Below are 20,249 nucleotides of genomic sequence, written 5' to 3' on the forward strand. Positions count from 1 at the left end.
TAGGGGATAGTGGTAGTAGTTGTAGAATCTAGGGGATAGTGGTAGTAGTTCTAGGGGATAGTGGTAGTAGTTGTAGGGGATAGTGGTAGTAGTTGTAGGGGATAGTGGTAGTAGTTGTAGGGGATAGTGGTAGTAGTTCTAGGGGATAGTGGTAGTAGTTGTAGAATCTAGGGGATAGTGGTAGTAGTTGTAGGGGATAGTGGTAGTAGTTGTAGGGGATAGTGGTAGTAGTTGTAGGGGATAGTGGTAGTAGTTGTAGGGGATAGTGGTAGTAGTTGTAGAATCTAGGGGATAGTGGTAGTAGTTGTAGGGGATAGTGGTAGTAGTTGTAGAATCTAGGGGATAGTGGTAGTAGTTGTAGGGGATAGTGGTAGTAGTTGTAGGGGATAGTGGTAGTAGTTGTAGGGGATAGTGGTAGTAGTTGTAGAATCTAGGGGATAGTGGTAGTAGTTCTAGGGGATAGTGGTAGTAGTTCTAGGGGATAGTGGTAGTAGTTCTAGGGGATAGTGGTAGTAGTTGTAGAATCTAGGGGATAGTGGTAGTAGTTGTAGAATCTAGGGGATAGTGGTAGTAGTTGTAGGGGATAGTGGTAGTAGTTGTAGAATCTAGGGGATAGTGGTAGTAGTTGTAGGGGATAGTGGTAGTAGTTGTAGGGGATAGTGGTAGTAGTTGTAGGGGATAGTGGTAGTAGTTGTAGGGGATAGTGGTAGTAGTTGTAGAATCTAGGGGATAGTGGTAGTAGTTGTAGGGGATAGTGGTAGTAGTTGTAGGGGATAGTGGTAGTAGTTGAAGAATCTAGGGGATAGTGGTAGTAGTTGTAGGGGATAGTGGTAGTAGTTGTAGAATCTAGGGGATAGTGGTAGTAGTTGTAGGGGATAGTGGTAGTAGTTGTAGGGGATAGTGGTAGTAGTTGTAGGGGATAGTGGTAGTAGTTGTAGGGGATAGTGGTAGTAGTTGTAGGGGATAGTGGTAGTAGTTGTAGAATCTAGGGGATAGTGGTAGTAGTTGTAGGGGATAGTGGTAGTAGTTGTAGAATCTAGGGGATAGTGGTAGTAGTTCTAGGGGATAGTGGTAGTAGTTGTAGGGGATAGTGGTAGTAGTTGTAGAATCTAGGGGATAGTGGTAGTAGTTGTGAATCTAGGGGATAGTGGTAGTAGTTGTAGGGGATAGTGGTAGTAGTTGTAGGGGATAGTGGTAGTAGTTGTAGGGGATAGTGGTAGTAGTTGTAGGGGATAGTGGTAGTAGTTGTAGAATCTAGGGGATAGTGGTAGTAGTTCTAGGGGATAGTGGTAGTAGTTCTAGGGGATAGTGGTAGTAGTTCTAGGGGATAGTGGTAGTAGTTGTAGAATCTAGGGGATAGTGGTAGTAGTTGTAGAATCTAGGGGATAGTGGTAGTAGTTCTAGGGGATAGTGGTAGTAGTTCTAGGGGATAGTGGTAGTAGTTGTAGAATCTAGGGGATAGTGGTAGTAGTTGTAGGGGATAGTGGTAGTAGTTGTAGGGGATAGTGGTAGTAGTTGTAGGGGATAGTGGTAGTAGTTCTAGGGGATAGTGGTAGTAGTTGTAGAATCTAGGGGATAGTGGTAGTAGTTCTAGGGGATAGTGGTAGTAGTTCTAGGGGATAGTGGTAGTAGTTGTAGAATCTAGGGGATAGTGGTAGTAGTTGTAGGGGATAGTGGTAGTAGTTGTAGGGGATAGTGGTAGTAGTTGTAGAATCTAGGGGATAGTGGTAGTAGTTGTAGGGGATAGTGGTAGTAGTTGTAGGGGATAGTGGTAGTAGTTGTAGAATCTAGGGGATAGTGGTAGTAGTTGTAGGGGATAGTGGTAGTAGTTGTAGAATCTAGGGGATAGTGGTAGTAGTTGTAGGGGATAGTGGTAGTAGTTGTAGGGGATAGTGGTAGTAGTTGTAGGGGATAGTGGTAGTAGTTGTAGGGGATAGTGGTAGTAGTTGTAGGGGATAGTGGTAGTAGTTGTAGGGGATAGTGGTAGTAGTTGTAGGGGATAGTGGTAGTAGTTGTAGAATCTAGGGGATAGTGGTAGTAGTTGTAGGGGATAGTGGTAGTAGTTCTAGGGGATAGTGGTAGTAGTTGTAGAATCTAGGGGATAGTGGTAGTAGTTGTAGGGGATAGTGGTAGTAGTTGTAGGGGATAGTGGTAGTAGTTGTAGGGGATAGTGGTAGTAGTTGTAGGGGATAGTGGTAGTAGTTGTAGAATCTAGGGGATAGTGGTAGTAGTTGTAGGGGATAGTGGTAGTAGTTGTAGAATCTAGGGGATAGTGGTAGTAGTTGTAGGGGATAGTGGTAGTAGTTGTAGGGGATAGTGGTAGTAGTTGTAGGGGATAGTGGTAGTAGTTGTAGAATCTAGGGGATAGTGGTAGTAGTTCTAGGGGATAGTGGTAGTAGTTCTAGGGGATAGTGGTAGTAGTTCTAGGGGATAGTGGTAGTAGTTCTAGGGGATAGTGGTAGTAGTTGTAGAATCTAGGGGATAGTGGTAGTAGTTGTAGGGGATAGTGGTAGTAGTTGTAGGGGATAGTGGTAGTAGTTATAGAATCTAGGGGATAGTGGTAGTAGTTGTAGGGGATAGTGGTAGTAGTTATAGAATCTAGGGGATAGTGGTAGTAGTTGTAGGGGATAGTGGTAGTAGTTGTAGGGGATAGTGGTAGTAGTTGTAGGGGATAGTGGTAGTAGTTGTAGGGGATAGTGGTAGTAGTTGTAGGGGATAGTGGTAGTAGTTGTAGAATCTAGGGGATAGTGGTAGTAGTTGTAGGGGATAGTGGTAGTAGTTGTAGGGGATAGTGGTAGTAGTTGTAGGGGATAGTGGTAGTAGTTGTAGGGGATAGTGGTAGTAGTTGTAGAATCTAGGGGATAGTGGTAGTAGTTGTAGGGGATAGTGGTAGTAGTTGTAGAATCTAGGGGATAGTGGTAGTAGTTGTAGGGGATAGTGGTAGTAGTTGTAGGGGATAGTGGTAGTAGTTGTAGAATCTAGGGGATAGTGGTAGTAGTTGTAGGGGATAGTGGTAGTAGTTGTAGAATCTAGGGGATAGTGGTAGTAGTTGTAGGGGATAGTGGTAGTAGTTGTAGGGGATAGTGGTAGTAGTTGTAGAATCTAGGGGATAGTGGTAGTAGTTGTAGAATCTAGGGGATAGTGGTAGTAGTTGTAGGGGATAGTGGTAGTAGTTGTAGGGGATAGTGGTAGTAGTTGTAGAATCTAGGGGATAGTGGTAGTAGTTCTAGGGGATAGTGGTAGTAGTTGTAGGGGATAGTGGTAGTAGTTGTAGAATCTAGGGGATAGTGGTAGTAGTTGTAGGGGATAGTGGTAGTAGTTGTAGGGGATAGTGGTAGTAGTTGTAGGGGATAGTGGTAGTAGTTGTAGAATCTAGGGGATAGTGGTAGTAGTTGTAGAATCTAGGGGATAGTGGTAGTAGTTGTAGGGGATAGTGGTAGTAGTTGTAGGGGATAGTGGTAGTAGTTGTAGAATCTAGGGGATAGTGGTAGTAGTTGTAGGGGATAGTGGTAGTAGTTGTAGGGGATAGTGGTAGTAGTTGTAGAATCTAGGGGATAGTGGTAGTAGTTGTAGGGGATAGTGGTAGTAGTTGTAGAATCTAGGGGATAGTGGTAGTAGTTCTAGGGGATAGTGGTAGTAGTTGTAGGGGATAGTGGTAGTAGTTGTAGAATCTAGGGGATAGTGGTAGTAGTTGTAGAATCTAGGGGATAGTGGTAGTAGTTCTAGGGGATAGTGGTAGTAGTTCTAGGGGATAGTGGTAGTAGTTGTAGAATCTAGGGGATAGTGGTAGTAGTTGTAGGGGATAGTGGTAGTAGTTCTAGGGGATAGTGGTAGTAGTTGTAGAATCTAGGGGATAGTGGTAGTAGTTGTAGGGGATAGTGGTAGTAGTTGTAGGGGATAGTGGTAGTAGTTGTAGGGGATAGTGGTAGTAGTTGTAGGGGATAGTGGTAGTAGTTGTAGAATCTAGGGGATAGTGGTAGTAGTTGTAGAATCTAGGGGATAGTGGTAGTAGTTGTAGGGGATAGTGGTAGTAGTTGTAGGGGATAGTGGTAGTAGTTGTAGAATCTAGGGGATAGTGGTAGTAGTTGTAGGGGATAGTGGTAGTAGTTGTAGGGGATAGTGGTAGTAGTTGTAGGGGATAGTGGTAGTAGTTGTAGGGGATAGTGGTAGTAGTTGTAGGGGATAGTGGTAGTAGTTGTAGAATCTAGGGGATAGTGGTAGTAGTTGTAGGGGATAGTGGTAGTAGTTGTAGGGGATAGTGGTAGTAGTTGTAGGGGATAGTGGTAGTAGTTGTAGAATCTAGGGGATAGTGGTAGTAGTTGTAGGGGATAGTGGTAGTAGTTGTAGGGGATAGTGGTAGTAGTTGTAGGGGATAGTGGTAGTAGTTGTAGGGGATAGTGGTAGTAGTTGCTAGGGGATAGTGGTAGTAGTTGTAGGGGATAGTGGTAGTAGTTGTAGGGGATAGTGGTAGTAGTTGTAGAATCTAGGGGATAGTGGTAGTAGTTGTAGAATCTAGGGGATAGTGGTAGTAGTTGCTAGGGGATAGTGGTAGTAGTTGTAGGGGATAGTGGTAGTAGTTGTAGAATCTAGGGGATAGTGGTAGTAGTATCTAGGGGATAGTGGTAGTAGTTGTAGGGGATAGTGGTAGTAGTTGTAGGGGATAGTGGTAGTAGTTCTAGGGGATAGTGGTAGTAGTTCTAGGGGATAGTGGTAGTAGTTCTAGGGGATAGTGGTAGTAGTTGTAGGGGATAGTGGTAGTAGTTGTAGGGGATAGTGGTAGTAGTTGTAGAATCTAGGGGATAGTGGTAGTAGTTCTAGGGGATAGTGGTAGTAGTTGTAGAATCTAGGGGATAGTGGTAGTAGTTTAGAATCTAGGGGATAGTGGTAGTAGTTGTAGGGGATAGTGGTAGTAGTTGTAGGGGATAGTGGTAGTAGTTGTAGGGGATAGTGGTAGTAGTTGTAGAATCTAGGGGATAGTGGTAGTAGTTGTAGGGGATAGTGGTAGTAGTTGTAGAATCTAGGGGATAGTGGTAGTAGTTGTAGGGGATAGTGGTAGTAGTTGTAGGGGATAGTGGTAGTAGTTGTAGGGGATAGTGGTAGTAGTTGTAGAATCTAGGGGATAGTGGTAGTAGTTGTAGGGGATAGTGGTAGTAGTTGTAGGGGATAGTGGTAGTAGTTGTAGAATCTAGGGGATAGTGGTAGTAGTTGTAGGGGATAGTGGTAGTAGTTGTAGGGGATAGTGGTAGTAGTTGTAGGGGATAGTGGTAGTAGTTGTAGAATCTAGGGGATAGTGGTAGTAGTTGTAGGGGATAGTGGTAGTAGTTGTAGGGGATAGTGGTAGTAGTTGTAGGGGATAGTGGTAGTAGTTTAGAATCTAGGGGATAGTGGTAGTAGTTGTAGGGGATAGTGGTAGTAGTTGTAGGGGATAGTGGTAGTAGTTGTAGGGGATAGTGGTAGTAGTTGTAGGGGATAGTGGTAGTAGTTGTAGGGGATAGTGGTAGTAGTTGTAGAATCTAGGGGATAGTGGTAGTAGTTGCTAGGGGATAGTGGTAGTAGTTTAGATCTAGGGGATAGTGGTAGTAGTTCTAGAATCTAGGGGATAGTGGTAGTAGTTGTAGAATCTAGGGGATAGTGGTAGTAGTTGTAGGGGATAGTGGTAGTAGTTGTAGGGGATAGTGGTAGTAGTTGTAGGGGATAGTGGTAGTAGTTCTAGGGGATAGTGGTAGTAGTTGTAGGGGATAGTGGTAGTAGTTGTAGAATCTAGGGGATAGTGGTAGTAGTTGTAGAATCTAGGGGATAGTGGTAGTAGTTGTAGGGGATAGTGGTAGTAGTTGTAGAATCTAGGGGATAGTGGTAGTAGTTGTAGGGGATAGTGGTAGTAGTTGTAGAATCTAGGGGATAGTGGTAGTAGTTGTAGGGGATAGTGGTAGTAGTTGTAGGGGATAGTGGTAGTAGTTGTAGGGGATAGTGGTAGTAGTTGTAGGGGATAGTGGTAGTAGTTGTAGGGGATAGTGGTAGTAGTTGTAGGGGATAGTGGTAGTAGTTGTAGGGGATAGTGGTAGTAGTTGTAGGGGATAGTGGTAGTAGTTGTAGAATCTAGGGGATAGTGGTAGTAGTTGTAGGGGATAGTGGTAGTAGTTGTAGGGGATAGTGGTAGTAGTTGTAGGGGATAGTGGTAGTAGTTGTAGAATCTAGGGGATAGTGGTAGTAGTTGTAGAATCTAGGGGATAGTGGTAGTAGTTGTAGAATCTAGGGGATAGTGGTAGTAGTTCTAGGGGATAGTGGTAGTAGTTGTAGGGGATAGTGGTAGTAGTTGTAGGGGATAGTGGTAGTAGTTGTAGGGGATAGTGGTAGTAGTTGTAGAATCTAGGGGATAGTGGTAGTAGTTGTAGGGGATAGTGGTAGTAGTTGTAGGGGATAGTGGTAGTAGTTGTAGGGGATAGTGGTAGTAGTTGTAGGGGATAGTGGTAGTAGTTGTAGGGGATAGTGGTAGTAGTTGTAGGGGATAGTGGTAGTAGTTGTAGGGGATAGTGGTAGTAGTTGTAGGGGATAGTGGTAGTAGTTGTAGGGGATAGTGGTAGTAGTTGTAGGGGATAGTGGTAGTAGTTGTAGGGGATAGTGGTAGTAGTTGTAGGGGATAGTGGTAGTAGTTGTAGGGGATAGTGGTAGTAGTTGTAGAATCTAGGGGATAGTGGTAGTAGTTGTAGGGGATAGTGGTAGTAGTTGTAGGGGATAGTGGTAGTAGTTGTAGAATCTAGGGGATAGTGGTAGTAGTTGTAGAATCTAGGGGATAGTGGTAGTAGTTGTAGGGGATAGTGGTAGTAGTTGTAGGGGATAGTGGTAGTAGTTGCTAGGGGATAGTGGTAGTAGTTGTAGAATCTAGGGGATAGTGGTAGTAGTTGTAGGGGATAGTGGTAGTAGTTGTAGGGGATAGTGGTAGTAGTTGTAGGGGATAGTGGTAGTAGTTGTAGAATCTAGGGGATAGTGGTAGTAGTTGTAGAATCTAGGGGATAGTGGTAGTAGTTGTAGGGGATAGTGGTAGTAGTTCTAGGGGATAGTGGTAGTAGTTGTAGGGGATAGTGGTAGTAGTTGTAGGGGATAGTGGTAGTAGTTGTAGAATCTAGGGGATAGTGGTAGTAGTTGTAGGGGATAGTGGTAGTAGTTGTAGGGGATAGTGGTAGTAGTTATAGAATCTAGGGGATAGTGGTAGTAGTTGTAGGGGATAGTGGTAGTAGTTGTAGGGGATAGTGGTAGTAGTTGTAGGGGATAGTGGTAGTAGTTGTAGGGGATAGTGGTAGTAGTTATAGAATCTAGGGGATAGTGGTAGTAGTTGTAGGGGATAGTGGTAGTAGTTGTAGGGGATAGTGGTAGTAGTTGTAGGGGATAGTGGTAGTAGTTGTAGAATCTAGGGGATAGTGGTAGTAGTTGTAGGGGATAGTGGTAGTAGTTGTAGGGGATAGTGGTAGTAGTTGTAGGGGATAGTGGTAGTAGTTGTAGAATCTAGGGGATAGTGGTAGTAGTTGTAGGGGATAGTGGTAGTAGTTGTAGAATCTAGGGGATAGTGGTAGTAGTTGTAGGGGATAGTGGTAGTAGTTGTAGGGGATAGTGGTAGTAGTTGATCTAGGGGATAGTGGTAGTAGTTGTAGGGGATAGTGGTAGTAGTTGTAGGGGATAGTGGTAGTAGTTGTAGGGGATAGTGGTAGTAGTTGTAGGGGATAGTGGTAGTAGTTGTAGGGGATAGTGGTAGTAGTTGTAGGGGATAGTGGTAGTAGTTGTAGGGGATAGTGGTAGTAGTTGTAGGGGATAGTGGTAGTAGTTGTAGGGGATAGTGGTAGTAGTTGTAGAATCTAGGGGATAGTGGTAGTAGTTGTAGGGGATAGTGGTAGTAGTTGTAGGGGATAGTGGTAGTAGTTCTAGGGGATAGTGGTAGTAGTTCTAGGGGATAGTGGTAGTAGTTCTAGGGGATAGTGGTAGTAGTTGTAGAATCTAGGGGATAGTGGTAGTAGTTGTAGGGGATAGTGGTAGTAGTTGTAGAATCTAGGGGATAGTGGTAGTAGTTGTAGGGGATAGTGGTAGTAGTTGTAGGGGATAGTGGTAGTAGTTGTAGGGGATAGTGGTAGTAGTTCTAGGGGATAGTGGTAGTAGTTGTAGAATCTAGGGGATAGTGGTAGTAGTTGTAGGGGATAGTGGTAGTAGTTGTAGAATCTAGGGGATAGTGGTAGTAGTTCTAGGGGATAGTGGTAGTAGTTGTAGGGGATAGTGGTAGTAGTTGTAGAATCTAGGGGATAGTGGTAGTAGTTGTAGGGGATAGTGGTAGTAGTTGTAGGGGATAGTGGTAGTAGTTGTAGGGGATAGTGGTAGTAGTTGTAGAATCTAGGGGATAGTGGTAGTAGTTGTAGGGGATAGTGGTAGTAGTTGTAGGGGATAGTGGTAGTAGTTGTAGAATCTAGGGGATAGTGGTAGTAGTTGTAGGGGATAGTGGTAGTAGTTGTAGGGGATAGTGGTAGTAGTTGTAGGGGATAGTGGTAGTAGTTGTAGAATCTAGGGGATAGTGGTAGTAGTTGTAGGGGATAGTGGTAGTAGTTGTAGGGGATAGTGGTAGTAGTTGTAGAATCTAGGGGATAGTGGTAGTAGTTGTAGGGGATAGTGGTAGTAGTTGTAGGGGATAGTGGTAGTAGTTGTAGAATCTAGGGGATAGTGGTAGTAGTTCTAGGGGAATAGGACTAAACATGGCTGTTTGGAGCGAGGCTCTGTACTGACCAGGTCCTGGTTGGCCCGTCCAGATGCAATCTGAAGATAGTTCCATGTTATGAGCAGAACCAGACAGAGAGGCAACATGTAGAACTCCCAATGCCACACCGCCAGCAGGAATATCTAGAGGAGGAGAGGAGAGGAGAGCGGGGGAGGGGAGGGGAGAGGAGAGGGGAGGAGAGGAGAGGAGAGGGGAGGGGAGGGGAGGGGAGAAGAGAGGAGAGGAGAGGAGAGGAGAGGAGAGGAGAGGAGAGGAGAGGAGAGGAGAGGAGAGGAGAGGAGAGGAGAGGAGAGGAGAGGAGAGGAGAGGAGAGGAGAGAAGTAGGATAGGAGAGTGGGGAGCGGAGTAGGGGAGAAGAAGGAGTAGGGAAGGAGATGAGGGGAGAGGAGTAGGGGAGGAGAGGGGAGGAGGAGAAGAGAGGAGTGGGGAGGAGTGGGGGAAGAGGGGAGAGGAGAGGCAGGGACGAGAGGGAAGGAGAAGAGGAGGGGAAGAAAGGGGAGGAGGAGAGGAGTAGAAAGGGGAGAAGATGGGAGGAGGAGAGGGGAGAAGTAGGGGAGGAGGGGAGAGAAAAGGAGAGAAGCGGAGGAAAAGAGAAGAGGACAGGAAAGGAGAGGAGGAGAGGAGTAGGGAGGGGAGAGGAGGAGATGGGAGGAGGAAAGAGGAGAGTAGGAAAGAGGAGAGGAAAGGAGTGAGGAGGGGAGTAGAGGGGAGGAGAGAAGAGGAGTAGGGAGGGGAGAGGAGGAGATGGGAGGAGGAAAGAGGAGAGGAAAGGAGAGGAGGAGAGGAGTAGGGAGGGGAGAGGAGGAGATGGGAGGAGGAAAGAGGAGAGGAAAGGAGAGAGGAGGGGAGTAGAGAAGAGGAGTAGGGAGGGGAGATGAGAGGACGAGTACAGGAGAGGAGGAGTACAGGGAGGAATGGAGGGCAGGAGTAGGGGAGAGGAGAGGCGGATGGGAGAGGAGGGGAGGAGAGGGGGAGGAGAGGAGAAACTGATAAAGGGTCACTTCATTAACTGAACATCAAATACATGACATATACTGTATTTACCATACACACCATCTCTTCTCTAGTGGGACCAGTCTACACTGTAGCTGAGGTTAGATCCCATCCTCTCACAGTACATATCTATAGCAGTGGTTAGAATATATCCTCTCACAGTACATATCTATAGCAGGGGCTATAATCTATACTCTCACATAACATATCTATAGCAGGGGCTATAATCTATCCTCTCACAGAACATATCTATAGCAGTGGCTAGAACGAGTCCTCTCACAGTACATATCTATAGCAGGGGCTAGAACGAGTCCTCTCACAGTACATATCTATAGCAGGGGCTAGAACGAGTCCTCTCACAGTACATATCTATAGCAGGGGCTAGAACGAGTCCTCTCACAGTACATATCTATAGCAGGGGCTAGAACGAGTCCTCTCACAGTACATATCTATAGCAGTGGTTAGAATATATCCTCTCACAGTACATATCTATAGCAGGGGCTATAATCTATACTCTCACATAACATATCTATAGCAGGGGCTATAATCTATCCTCTCACAGAACATATCTATAGCAGGGGCTAGAATCTATCCTCTCACAGAACATATCTATAGCAGGGGCTAGAATCTATCCTCTCACAGTACATATCTATAGCAGGGGCTAGAATCTATCCTCTCACAGTATATATCTATAGCAGGGCTAGAATCTATCCTCTCACAGTACATATCTGTAGCAGGGGCTAGAATCTATCCTCTCACAGTACATATCTATAGCAGGGCTAGAATCTATCCTCTCACAGTACATATCTATAGCAGGGCTAGAATCTATCCTCTCACAGTACATATCTATAGCAGGGGCTAGAATCTATCCTCTCACAGAACATATCTATAGCAGGGGCTAGAATCTATCCTCTCACAGTACATATCTATAGCAGGGGCTAGAATCTATCCTCTCACAGTACATATCTATAGCAGGGGCTAGAATCTATCCTCTCACAGTACATATCTATAGCAGGGGCTAGAATCTATCCTCTCACAGTACATATCTATAGCAGGGCTAGAATCTATCCTCTCACAGTACATATCTGTAGCAGGGGCTAGAATCTATCCTCTCACAGTACATATCTATAGCAGGGCTAGAATCTATCCTCTCACAGTACATATCTGTAGCAGGGGCTAGAATCTGTCCTGTCACAGTACATATCTATAGCAGGGGCTAGAACGGGTCCTCTCACAGTACATATCTATAGCAGGGGCTAGAACGGGTCCTCTCACAGTACATATCTATAGCAGGGGCTAGAACGGGTCCTCTCACAGTCCATATCTATAGCAGCCTAAACCCCCAAACAGCAAAGTGCTGTACAGAAACCCAGCCTAAACCCCCAAACAGCAAAGTGCTGTACAGAAACCCAGCCTAAACCCCCAAACAGCGAAGTGCTGTACAGAAACCCAGCCTAAACCCCCAAACAGCGAAGTGCTGTACAGAAACCCAGCCTAAACCCCCAAACAGCGAAGTGCTGTACAGAAACCCAGCCTAAACCCCCAAACAGCGAAGTGCTGTACAGAAACCCAGCCTAAACCCCCAAACAGCGAAGTGCTGTACAGAAACCCAGCCTAAACCCCCAAACAGCAAAGTGGGGTATAGGCTGGATCTGATATCTGACTGGATGGTGTTCAGAGATATGGGAGGGGTTGGATGGAGCTGAAGGATGGGACTGGATGGTGTTCAGAGATAGATGGGAGGGGTTGAGGGGAGCTGAAGGATGGGACTGGATGGTGTTCAGAGATAGATGGGAGGGGTTGAGGGGAGCTGAAGGATGGGACTGGATGGTGTTCAGAGAGATGGGAGGGGTTGGATGGAGCTGAAGGATGGGACTGGATGGAGCTGAAGGATGAGACATTGAGAACACCTATTGCCTTGAGATGGGGAACCCCCTGCTAGGAATTCTGGTTGTATGGGAGAAAGTGCAGATGGTGCTGCTCTACTACAGTATATCTAGCTTGGTAACGCTACTTCTAGATGTTGAAAAGGGTGACTGCCCCACCAGGAAGGCTATGAGACTCCTCTGGAAACTCTCCCACTGGAAACAGCTCTTCATGTACTGCAGTGTGGACTGCACCGCTCTGTACAGATTACGCACGCGGTGCACGTTACGCGCCAAGATCTGGAATGAACACAGAAATACACGTTAAAAAACACGCTACGAACAAGACAAAATGTCCGCCCGTTTCACAGTACTTTAGGCGAAACTACGGGAGATTCATTTAGCAAACCTTTTTAGAAAACTTTGGATTGTCTTCCATGAATTTCTTCTCCTTTGGTTTAAATGTTCTGATAGCTGCTCTGACCTAAAAAACAGAAGACAAAAACAGAAGTGAAATGGAGGGAGATGGAAGACAGGTTGTTCCTGTTTAAATGGAGAGAGAGATGGAAGACAGGTTGTTCCAGTTTAAATGGAGAGAGATGGAAGACAGGTTGTTCCTGTTTAAATGGAGAGAGATGGAAGACAGGTTGTTCCTGTTTAAATGGAGAGAGATGGAAGACAGGTTGTTCCAGTTTAAATGGAGAGAGATGGAAGACAGGTTGTTCCTGTTTAAATGGAGAGAGATGGAAGACAGGTTGTTCCTGTTTAAATGGAGAGAGATGGAAGACAGGTTGTTCCAGTTTAAATGGAGAGAGAGATGGAAGACAGGTTGTTCCTGTTTAAATGGAGAGAGAGATGGAAGACAGGTTGTTCCTGTTTAAATGGAGAGAGAGATGGAAGACAGGTTGTTCCTGTTTAAATGGAGAGAGATGGAAGACAGGTTGTTCCTGTTTAAATGGAGAGAGAGATGGAAGACAGGTTGTTCCAGTTTAAATGGAGAGAGATGGAAGACAGGTTGTTCCAGTTTAAATGGAGAGAGATGGAAGACAGGTTGTTCCTGTTTAAATGGAGAGAGAGATGGAAGACAGGTTGTTCCTGTTTAAATGGAGAGAGAGATGGAAGACAGGTTGTTCCAGTTTAAATGGAGAGAGATGGAAGACAGGTTGTTCTTGTTTAAATGGAGAGAGAGATGGAAGACAGGTTGTTCCTGTTTAAATGGAGAGAGAGATGGAAGACAGGTTGTTCCTGTTTAAATGGAGAGAGAGATGGAAGACAGGTTATTCCGGTTTAAATGGAGAGAGATGGAAGACAGGTTGTTCCTGTTTAAATGGAGAGAGAGATGGAAGACAGGTTATTCCGGTTTAAATGGAGAGAGAGATGGAAGACAGGTTGTTCCTGTTTAAATGGAGAGAGATGAAGACAGGTTGTTCCTGTCACACTCGCTCACACACACACACACAATCTGACAGGACCAGTCCATCTGTATTAAACATCATTACAGATGACCCTACAGTATCTATCAGGACTGGTCCATCGGTCCCAAACAGCGCCCTATTTCCTATGGGCCCTGGCCAACAGAAGGAGGGGACAGGTAGCAAGTGCGTCCCAAACAGCCCCCTATTCCCCATGTGCCCTGGCCAACAGAAGGAGGGGACAATGGGCCCTGGACTCACTGGGTTGAAGATGAGCTCCAGCTCCAGCGAGATGTTTCCTTTAGACAGACCACCCAGGTCCTCCTTCTTCAGGGGACAGCAGATCGATTGTCCATTGTGGATCTGGAGGGGGACAGAGAGCGGAATGTAATGTACAGGTCATATACAGAGACCAACACTAAGCTGGAACAGTGGATTGAAGACATGACCCTGACTATAAGGCCCTCTTGACTTGAACTCCCATTGATCTAATGGAAATACATATCGCTGGAATATGGATTTACACTACTCACAGAGAGTAGAGGAATGGTAACTATGCTGCTCACAGAGAGTATAGGAATGGTCACTATGCTACTCACAGAAAGTAGAGGAATGGTCACTATGCTACTCACAGAGAGTAGAGGAATGGTGACTATGCTACTCACAGAAAGTAGAGGAATGGCCACTATGCTACTCACAGAGAGTATAGGAATGGCCACTATGCTACTCACAGAGAGTAGAGGAATGGTCACTATGCTACTCACAGAGAGTAGAGGAATGGCCACTATGCTACTCACAGAAAGTAGAGGAATGGCCACTATGCTACTCACAGAGAGTAGAGGAATGGTCACTATGCTACTCACAGAGAGTAGAGGAATGGTCACTATGCTACTCACAGAGAGTAGAGGAATGGCCACTATGCTACTCACAGAAAGCAGAGGAATGGCCACTATGCTACTCACAGAAAGCAGAGGAATGGTCACTATGCTACTCACAAAGAGTAGAGGAATGGTCACTATGCTACTCACAGAGAGTAGAGGAATGGTCACTATGCTACTCACAGAGAGTAGAGGAATGGTCACTATGCTACTCACAGAGAGTAGAGGAATGGTCACTATGCTACTCACAGAGAGTAGAGGAATGGTCACTATGCTACTCACAGAGAGTAGAGGAATGGCCACTATGCTACTCACAGAAAGCAGAGGAATGGCCACTATGCTACTCACAGAAAGCAGAGGAATGGCCACTATGCTACTCACAGAGAGTAGAGGAATGGTCACTATGCTACTCACAGAGAGTAGAGGAATGGTCACTATGCTACTCACAGAGAGTAGAGGAATGGTCACTATGCTACTCACAGAAAGCAGAGGAATGGCCACTATGCTACTCACAGAGAGTAGAGGAATGGTCACTATGCTACTCACAGAGAGTAGAGGAATGGTCACTATGCTACTCACAGAGAGTAGAGGAATGGCCACTATGCTACTCACAGAAAGCAGAGGAATGGCCACTATGCTACTCACAGAGAGTAGAGGAATGGTCACTATGCTACTCACAGAGAGTAGAGGAATGGTGACTATGCTACTCACAGAGAGTAGAGGAATGGCCACTATGCTACTCACAGAAAGCAGAGGAATGGTCACTATGCTACTCACAGAGAGTAGAGGAATGGTCACTATGCTACTCACAAAGAGTAGAGGAATGGTCACTATGCTACTCACAGAGAGTAGAGGAATGGCCACTATGCTAGTCACAGAGAGTAGAGGAATGGTCACTATGCTACTCACAGAAAGTAGAGGAATGGTCACTATGCTACTCACAGAGAGTAGAGGAATGGCCACTATGCTACTCACAGAAAGTAGAGGAATGGTCACTATGCTACTCACAGAGAGTAGAGGAATGGCCACTATGCTACTCACAGAAAGTAGAGGAATGGTCACTATGCTACTCACAGAAAGTAGAGGAATGGTCACTATCCTACTCACAGAAAGTAGAGGAATGGTCACTATGCTACTCACAGAAAGTAGAGGAATGGTCACTATCCTACTCACAGAAAGCAGAGGAATGGTCACTATGCTACTCACAGAAAGCAGAGGAATGGTCACTATGCTACTCACAGAAAGTAGAGGAATGGCCACTATGCTACTCACAGAAAGCAGAGGAATGGCCACTATGCTACTCACAGAAAGTAGAGGAATGGCCACTATGCTACTCACAGAAAGTAGAGGAATGGCCACTATGCTACTCACAGAAAGCAGAGGAATGGCCACTATGCTACTCACAGAAAGCAGAGGAATGGCCACTTTGCCCAGGAAGTCAGGTGCTTTGTCTCCATCCTCATCAAAGATGGTCAGCTCCAGAATATCATGGATGTCTTTTACTGGGCTGCATAACATGGATATAAATACAGCAGAAACATGGAGACTGGACTGGACAACATGGATATAAATACAGCAGAAACATGGAGACTGGACAACATGGATATAAATACAGCAGAAACATGGAGACTGGACTGGACAACATGGATATAAATACAGCAGAAACATGGAGACTGGACTGGACAACATGGATATAAATACAGCAGAAACATGGAGACTGGACAACATGGATATAAATACAGCAGAAACATGGAGACTGGACAACATGGATATAAATACAGCAGAAACATGGAGACTGGGCTGGACATTAGATAGATGGTTAGATTATATAGATAGATGGTTAGATTATATAGATAGATGGTTAGATTAGATAGATAGTTAGATTAGATTATATAGATGGTTAGATTAGATAGACAGATGGTTAGATTAGATAGACAGATGGTTAGATTAGATAGACAGATGGTTAGATTAGATAGACAGATAGTTAGATTGATAGATAGATAGATAGATAGATAGATAGATAGATAGATAGATAGATAGATAGATAGATAGATAGATAGATAGATAGATAGATAGATAGATAGATAGATGGTTAGATTAGATAGATAGATGGTTAGATTAGATAGATAGATGGTTAGATTAGATAGATAGATGGTTAGATTAGATAGATAGATGGTTAGATTAGATAGATGGTTAGATTAGATAGATAGATGGTTAGATTAGATAGATAGATGGTTAGATTAGATAGATAGATGTTAGATTAGATAGATAGATGGTTAGATTAGATAGATGGTTAGATTAGATAGATGGTTAGATTAGATGTGTGGTTTATATGGCAACTGACATGGTAAAGACTTGTAATACCACGTTAAATCCCATGTTTAAAGGGGAACTACAGGGATAAAAAAGCAGAGCTGGAGTGTGACTGACATGGTGAAGACTTGGTTCCAGTTGGGATTAAGGGTTTTATAGATGGTGTGAGTCTGCAGTCTGTCGTTGCCCAACTCCAAAACACAGAACGGGTCACTCTTCCCTGCAACAGACACACACACACACACACACACACACACACACACACACACACACACACACACACACACACCCAACCACACACACAGACAGTGTTAGTTTCTACTGACAGTAGCTTTGGAAGTAAAAAAAACATCATTTCTGTGTGGTAAAATATAGCGCAACGCTAACGGATAGAGCTAGTTCTACAGCGAAATGAAGAAGTTCACATTAACAGAGGGGGAAGTGCTTCTTACCGTTTAAATCAGCTGCCAACAGGTCAGTAGCCTTGATAATCTTGACTTGAAGGAAACCGACATCCCGGAGGTTCCTGAAGGAACTTTTGAAACTCTGAGGGGAGAAAAACATCAGAGCCTGTTAACTACAGCACCTCCAGACAGGACTGACCCTGTAAAACAGCACCTCCAGACAGGACTGACCCTGTAAAACAACACATTATACAGACAGGACTGACCCTGTAAAACAACACATTATACAGACAGGACTGACCCTGTAAAACAACACATTATACAGACAGGACTGGCCCTGTAAAACAGCACCTCCAGACAGGACTGGCCCTGTAAAACAACACATTATACAGACAGGACTGACCCTGTAAAACAACACATTATACAGACAGGACTGACCCTGTAAAACAACACATTATACAGACAGGACTGACCCTGTAAAACAACACATTACAGACAGGACTGGCCCTGTAAAACAACACATTATACAGACAGGACTGGCCCTGTAAAACAACACATTATACAGACAGGACTGACCCTGTAAAACAACACATTATACAGACAGGACTGACCCTGTAAAACAACACATTATACAGACAGGACTGGCCCTGTAAAACAACACATTATACAGACAGGACTGACCCTGTAAAACAACACATTATACAGACAGGACTGGCCCTGTAAAACAACACATTATACAGACAGGACTGACCCTGTAAAACAACACATTATACAGACAGGACTGGCCCTGTAAAACAGCACATTATACAGACAGGACTGACCCTGTAAAACAACACATTACAGACAGGACTGGCCCTGTAAAACAACACATTATACAGACAGGACTGACCCTGTAAAACAACACATTATACAGACAGGACTGGCCCTGTAAAACAACACATTACAGACAGGACTGGCCCTGTAAAACAACACATTATACAGACAGGACTGGCCCTGTAAAACAACACATTACAGACAGGACTGACCCTGTAAAACAGCACCTCCAGACAGGACTGGCCCTGTAAAACAACACATTATACAGACAGGACTGACCCTGTAAAACAACACATTATACAGACAGGACTGACCCTGTAAAACAACACATTATACAGACAGGACTGACCCTGTAAAACAACACATTATACAGACAGGACTGGCCCTGTAAAACAACACATTACAGACAGGACTGACCCTGTAAAACAACACATTACAGACAGGACTGGCCCTGTAAAACAACACATTATACAGACAGGACTGACCCTGTAAAACAACACATTATAATACAGACAGGACTGACCCTGTAAAACAACACATTATACAGACAGGACTGGCCCTGTAAAACAACACATTATACAGACAGGACTGACCCTGTAAAACAACACATTACAGACAGGACTGGCCCTGTAAAACAACACATTATACAGACAGGACTGGCCCTGTAAAACAACACATTATACAGACAGGACTGACCCTGTAAAACAACACATTATACAGACAGGACTGACCCTGTAAAACAACACATTATACAGACAGGACTGGCCCTGTAAAACAACACATTATACAGACAGGACTGACCCTGTAAAACAACACATTATACAGACAGGACTGGCCCTGTAAAACAACACATTATACAGACAGGACTGACCCTGTAAAACAACACATTATACAGACAGGACTGGCCCTGTAAAACAGCACATTATACAGACAGGACTGACCCTGTAAAACAACACATTACAGACAGGACTGGCCCTGTAAAACAACACATTATACAGACAGGACTGACCCTGTAAAACAACACATTATACAGACAGGACTGGCCCTGTAAAACAACACATTACAGACAGGACTGGCCCTGTAAAACAACACATTATACAGACAGGACTGGCCCTGTAAAACAACACATTACAGACAGGACTGACCCTGTAAAACAGCACCTCCAGACAGGACTGGCCCTGTAAAACAACACATTATACAGACAGGACTGACCCTGTAAAACAACACATTATACAGACAGGACTGACCCTGTAAAACAACACATTATACAGACAGGACTGACCCTGTAAAACAACACATTATACAGACAGGACTGGCCCTGTAAAACAACACATTACAGACAGGACTGACCCTGTAAAACAACACATTACAGACAGGACTGGCCCTGTAAAACAACACATTATACAGACAGGACTGACCCTGTAAAACAACACATTATACAGACAGGACTGACCCTGTAAAACAACACATTATACAGACAGGACTGGCCCTGTAAAACAACACATTATACAGACAGGACTGGCCCTGTAAAACAACACATTATACAGACAGGACTGACCCTGTAAAACAACACATTATACAGACAGGACTGACCCTGTAAAACAGCACCTCCAGACAGGACTGACCCTGTAAAACAACACATTATACAGACAGGACTGGCCCTGTAAAACAACACATTATACAGACAGGACTGACCCTGTAAAACAGCACCTCCAGACAGGACTGGCCCTGTAAAACAACACATTATACAGACAGGACTGACCCTGTAAAACAACACATTATACAGACAGGACTGGCCCTGTAAAACAACACATTATACAGACAGGACTGGCCCTGTAAAACAACACATTATACAGACAGGACTGGCCCTGTAAAACAGCACCTCCAGACAGGACTGACCCTGTAAAACAACACATTATACAGACAGGACTGACCCTGTAAAACAACACATTATACAGACAGGACTGGCCCTGTAAAACAACACATTATACAGACAGGACTGACCCTGTAAAACAACACATTATAATACAGACAGGACTGACCCTGTAAAACAACACATTATACAGACAGGACTGGCCCTGTAAAACAACACATTATACAGACAGGACTGACCCTGTAAAACAACACATTACAGACAGGACTGGCCCTGTAAAACAACACATTATACAGACAGGACTGGCCCTGTAAAACAACACATTATACAGACAGGACTGACCCTGTAAAACAACACATTATACAGACAGGACTGACCCTGTAAAACAACACATTATACAGACAGGACTGGCCCTGTAAAACAACACATTATACAGACAGGACTGACCCTGTAAAACAACACATTATACAGACAGGACTGGCCCTGTAAAACAACACATTATACAGACAGGACTGACCCTGTAAAACAACACATTATACAGACAGGACTGGCCCTGTAAAACAGCACATTATACAGACAGGACTGACCCTGTAAAACAACACATTACAGACAGGACTGGCCCTGTAAAACAACACATTATACAGACAGGACTGACCCTGTAAAACAACACATTATACAGACAGGACTGGCCCTGTAAAACAACACATTACAGACAGGACTGGCCCTGTAAAACAACACATTATACAGACAGGACTGGCCCTGTAAAACAACACATTACAGACAGGACTGACCCTGTAAAACAGCACCTCCAGACAGGACTGGCCCTGTAAAACAACACATTATACAGACAGGACTGACCCTGTAAAACAACACATTATACAGACAGGACTGACCCTGTAAAACAACACATTATACAGACAGGACTGACCCTGTAAAACAACACATT

The 20,249-nt window shown here is 44.5% G+C and overlaps 1 protein-coding gene across 3 annotated transcripts in view; it reads right to left on the minus strand.

Annotated features, from left to right (window-relative positions):
• The window catches only part of LOC106593833 (multiple C2 and transmembrane domain-containing protein 2), an 88,538-nt gene that overhangs the window by 13,682 nt on the left and 54,607 nt on the right, over positions 1-20,249 (minus strand). For all 3 annotated transcript variants that reach the window (XM_082969876.1, XM_082969875.1, XM_082969877.1), the window contains 7 exons: positions 16,666-16,759; positions 16,331-16,433; positions 15,305-15,407; positions 13,284-13,385; positions 12,020-12,094; positions 11,791-11,910; positions 8,761-8,874 (listed from right to left, as the gene is read on the minus strand). In XM_082969876.1, the coding sequence (XP_082826002.1) occupies positions 8,761-8,874; positions 11,791-11,910; positions 12,020-12,094; positions 13,284-13,385; positions 15,305-15,407; positions 16,331-16,433; positions 16,666-16,759 (711 nt within the window). The remainder of the gene's footprint in view (positions 1-8,760; positions 8,875-11,790; positions 11,911-12,019; positions 12,095-13,283; positions 13,386-15,304; positions 15,408-16,330; positions 16,434-16,665; positions 16,760-20,249) is intronic.

This window comes from Salmo salar, chromosome 26 (assembly GCF_965601325.2).
Source record: "Salmo salar chromosome 26, fSalSal1, whole genome shotgun sequence".
Classification (NCBI taxonomy): Eukaryota; Metazoa; Chordata; class Actinopteri; order Salmoniformes; family Salmonidae; genus Salmo; species Salmo salar.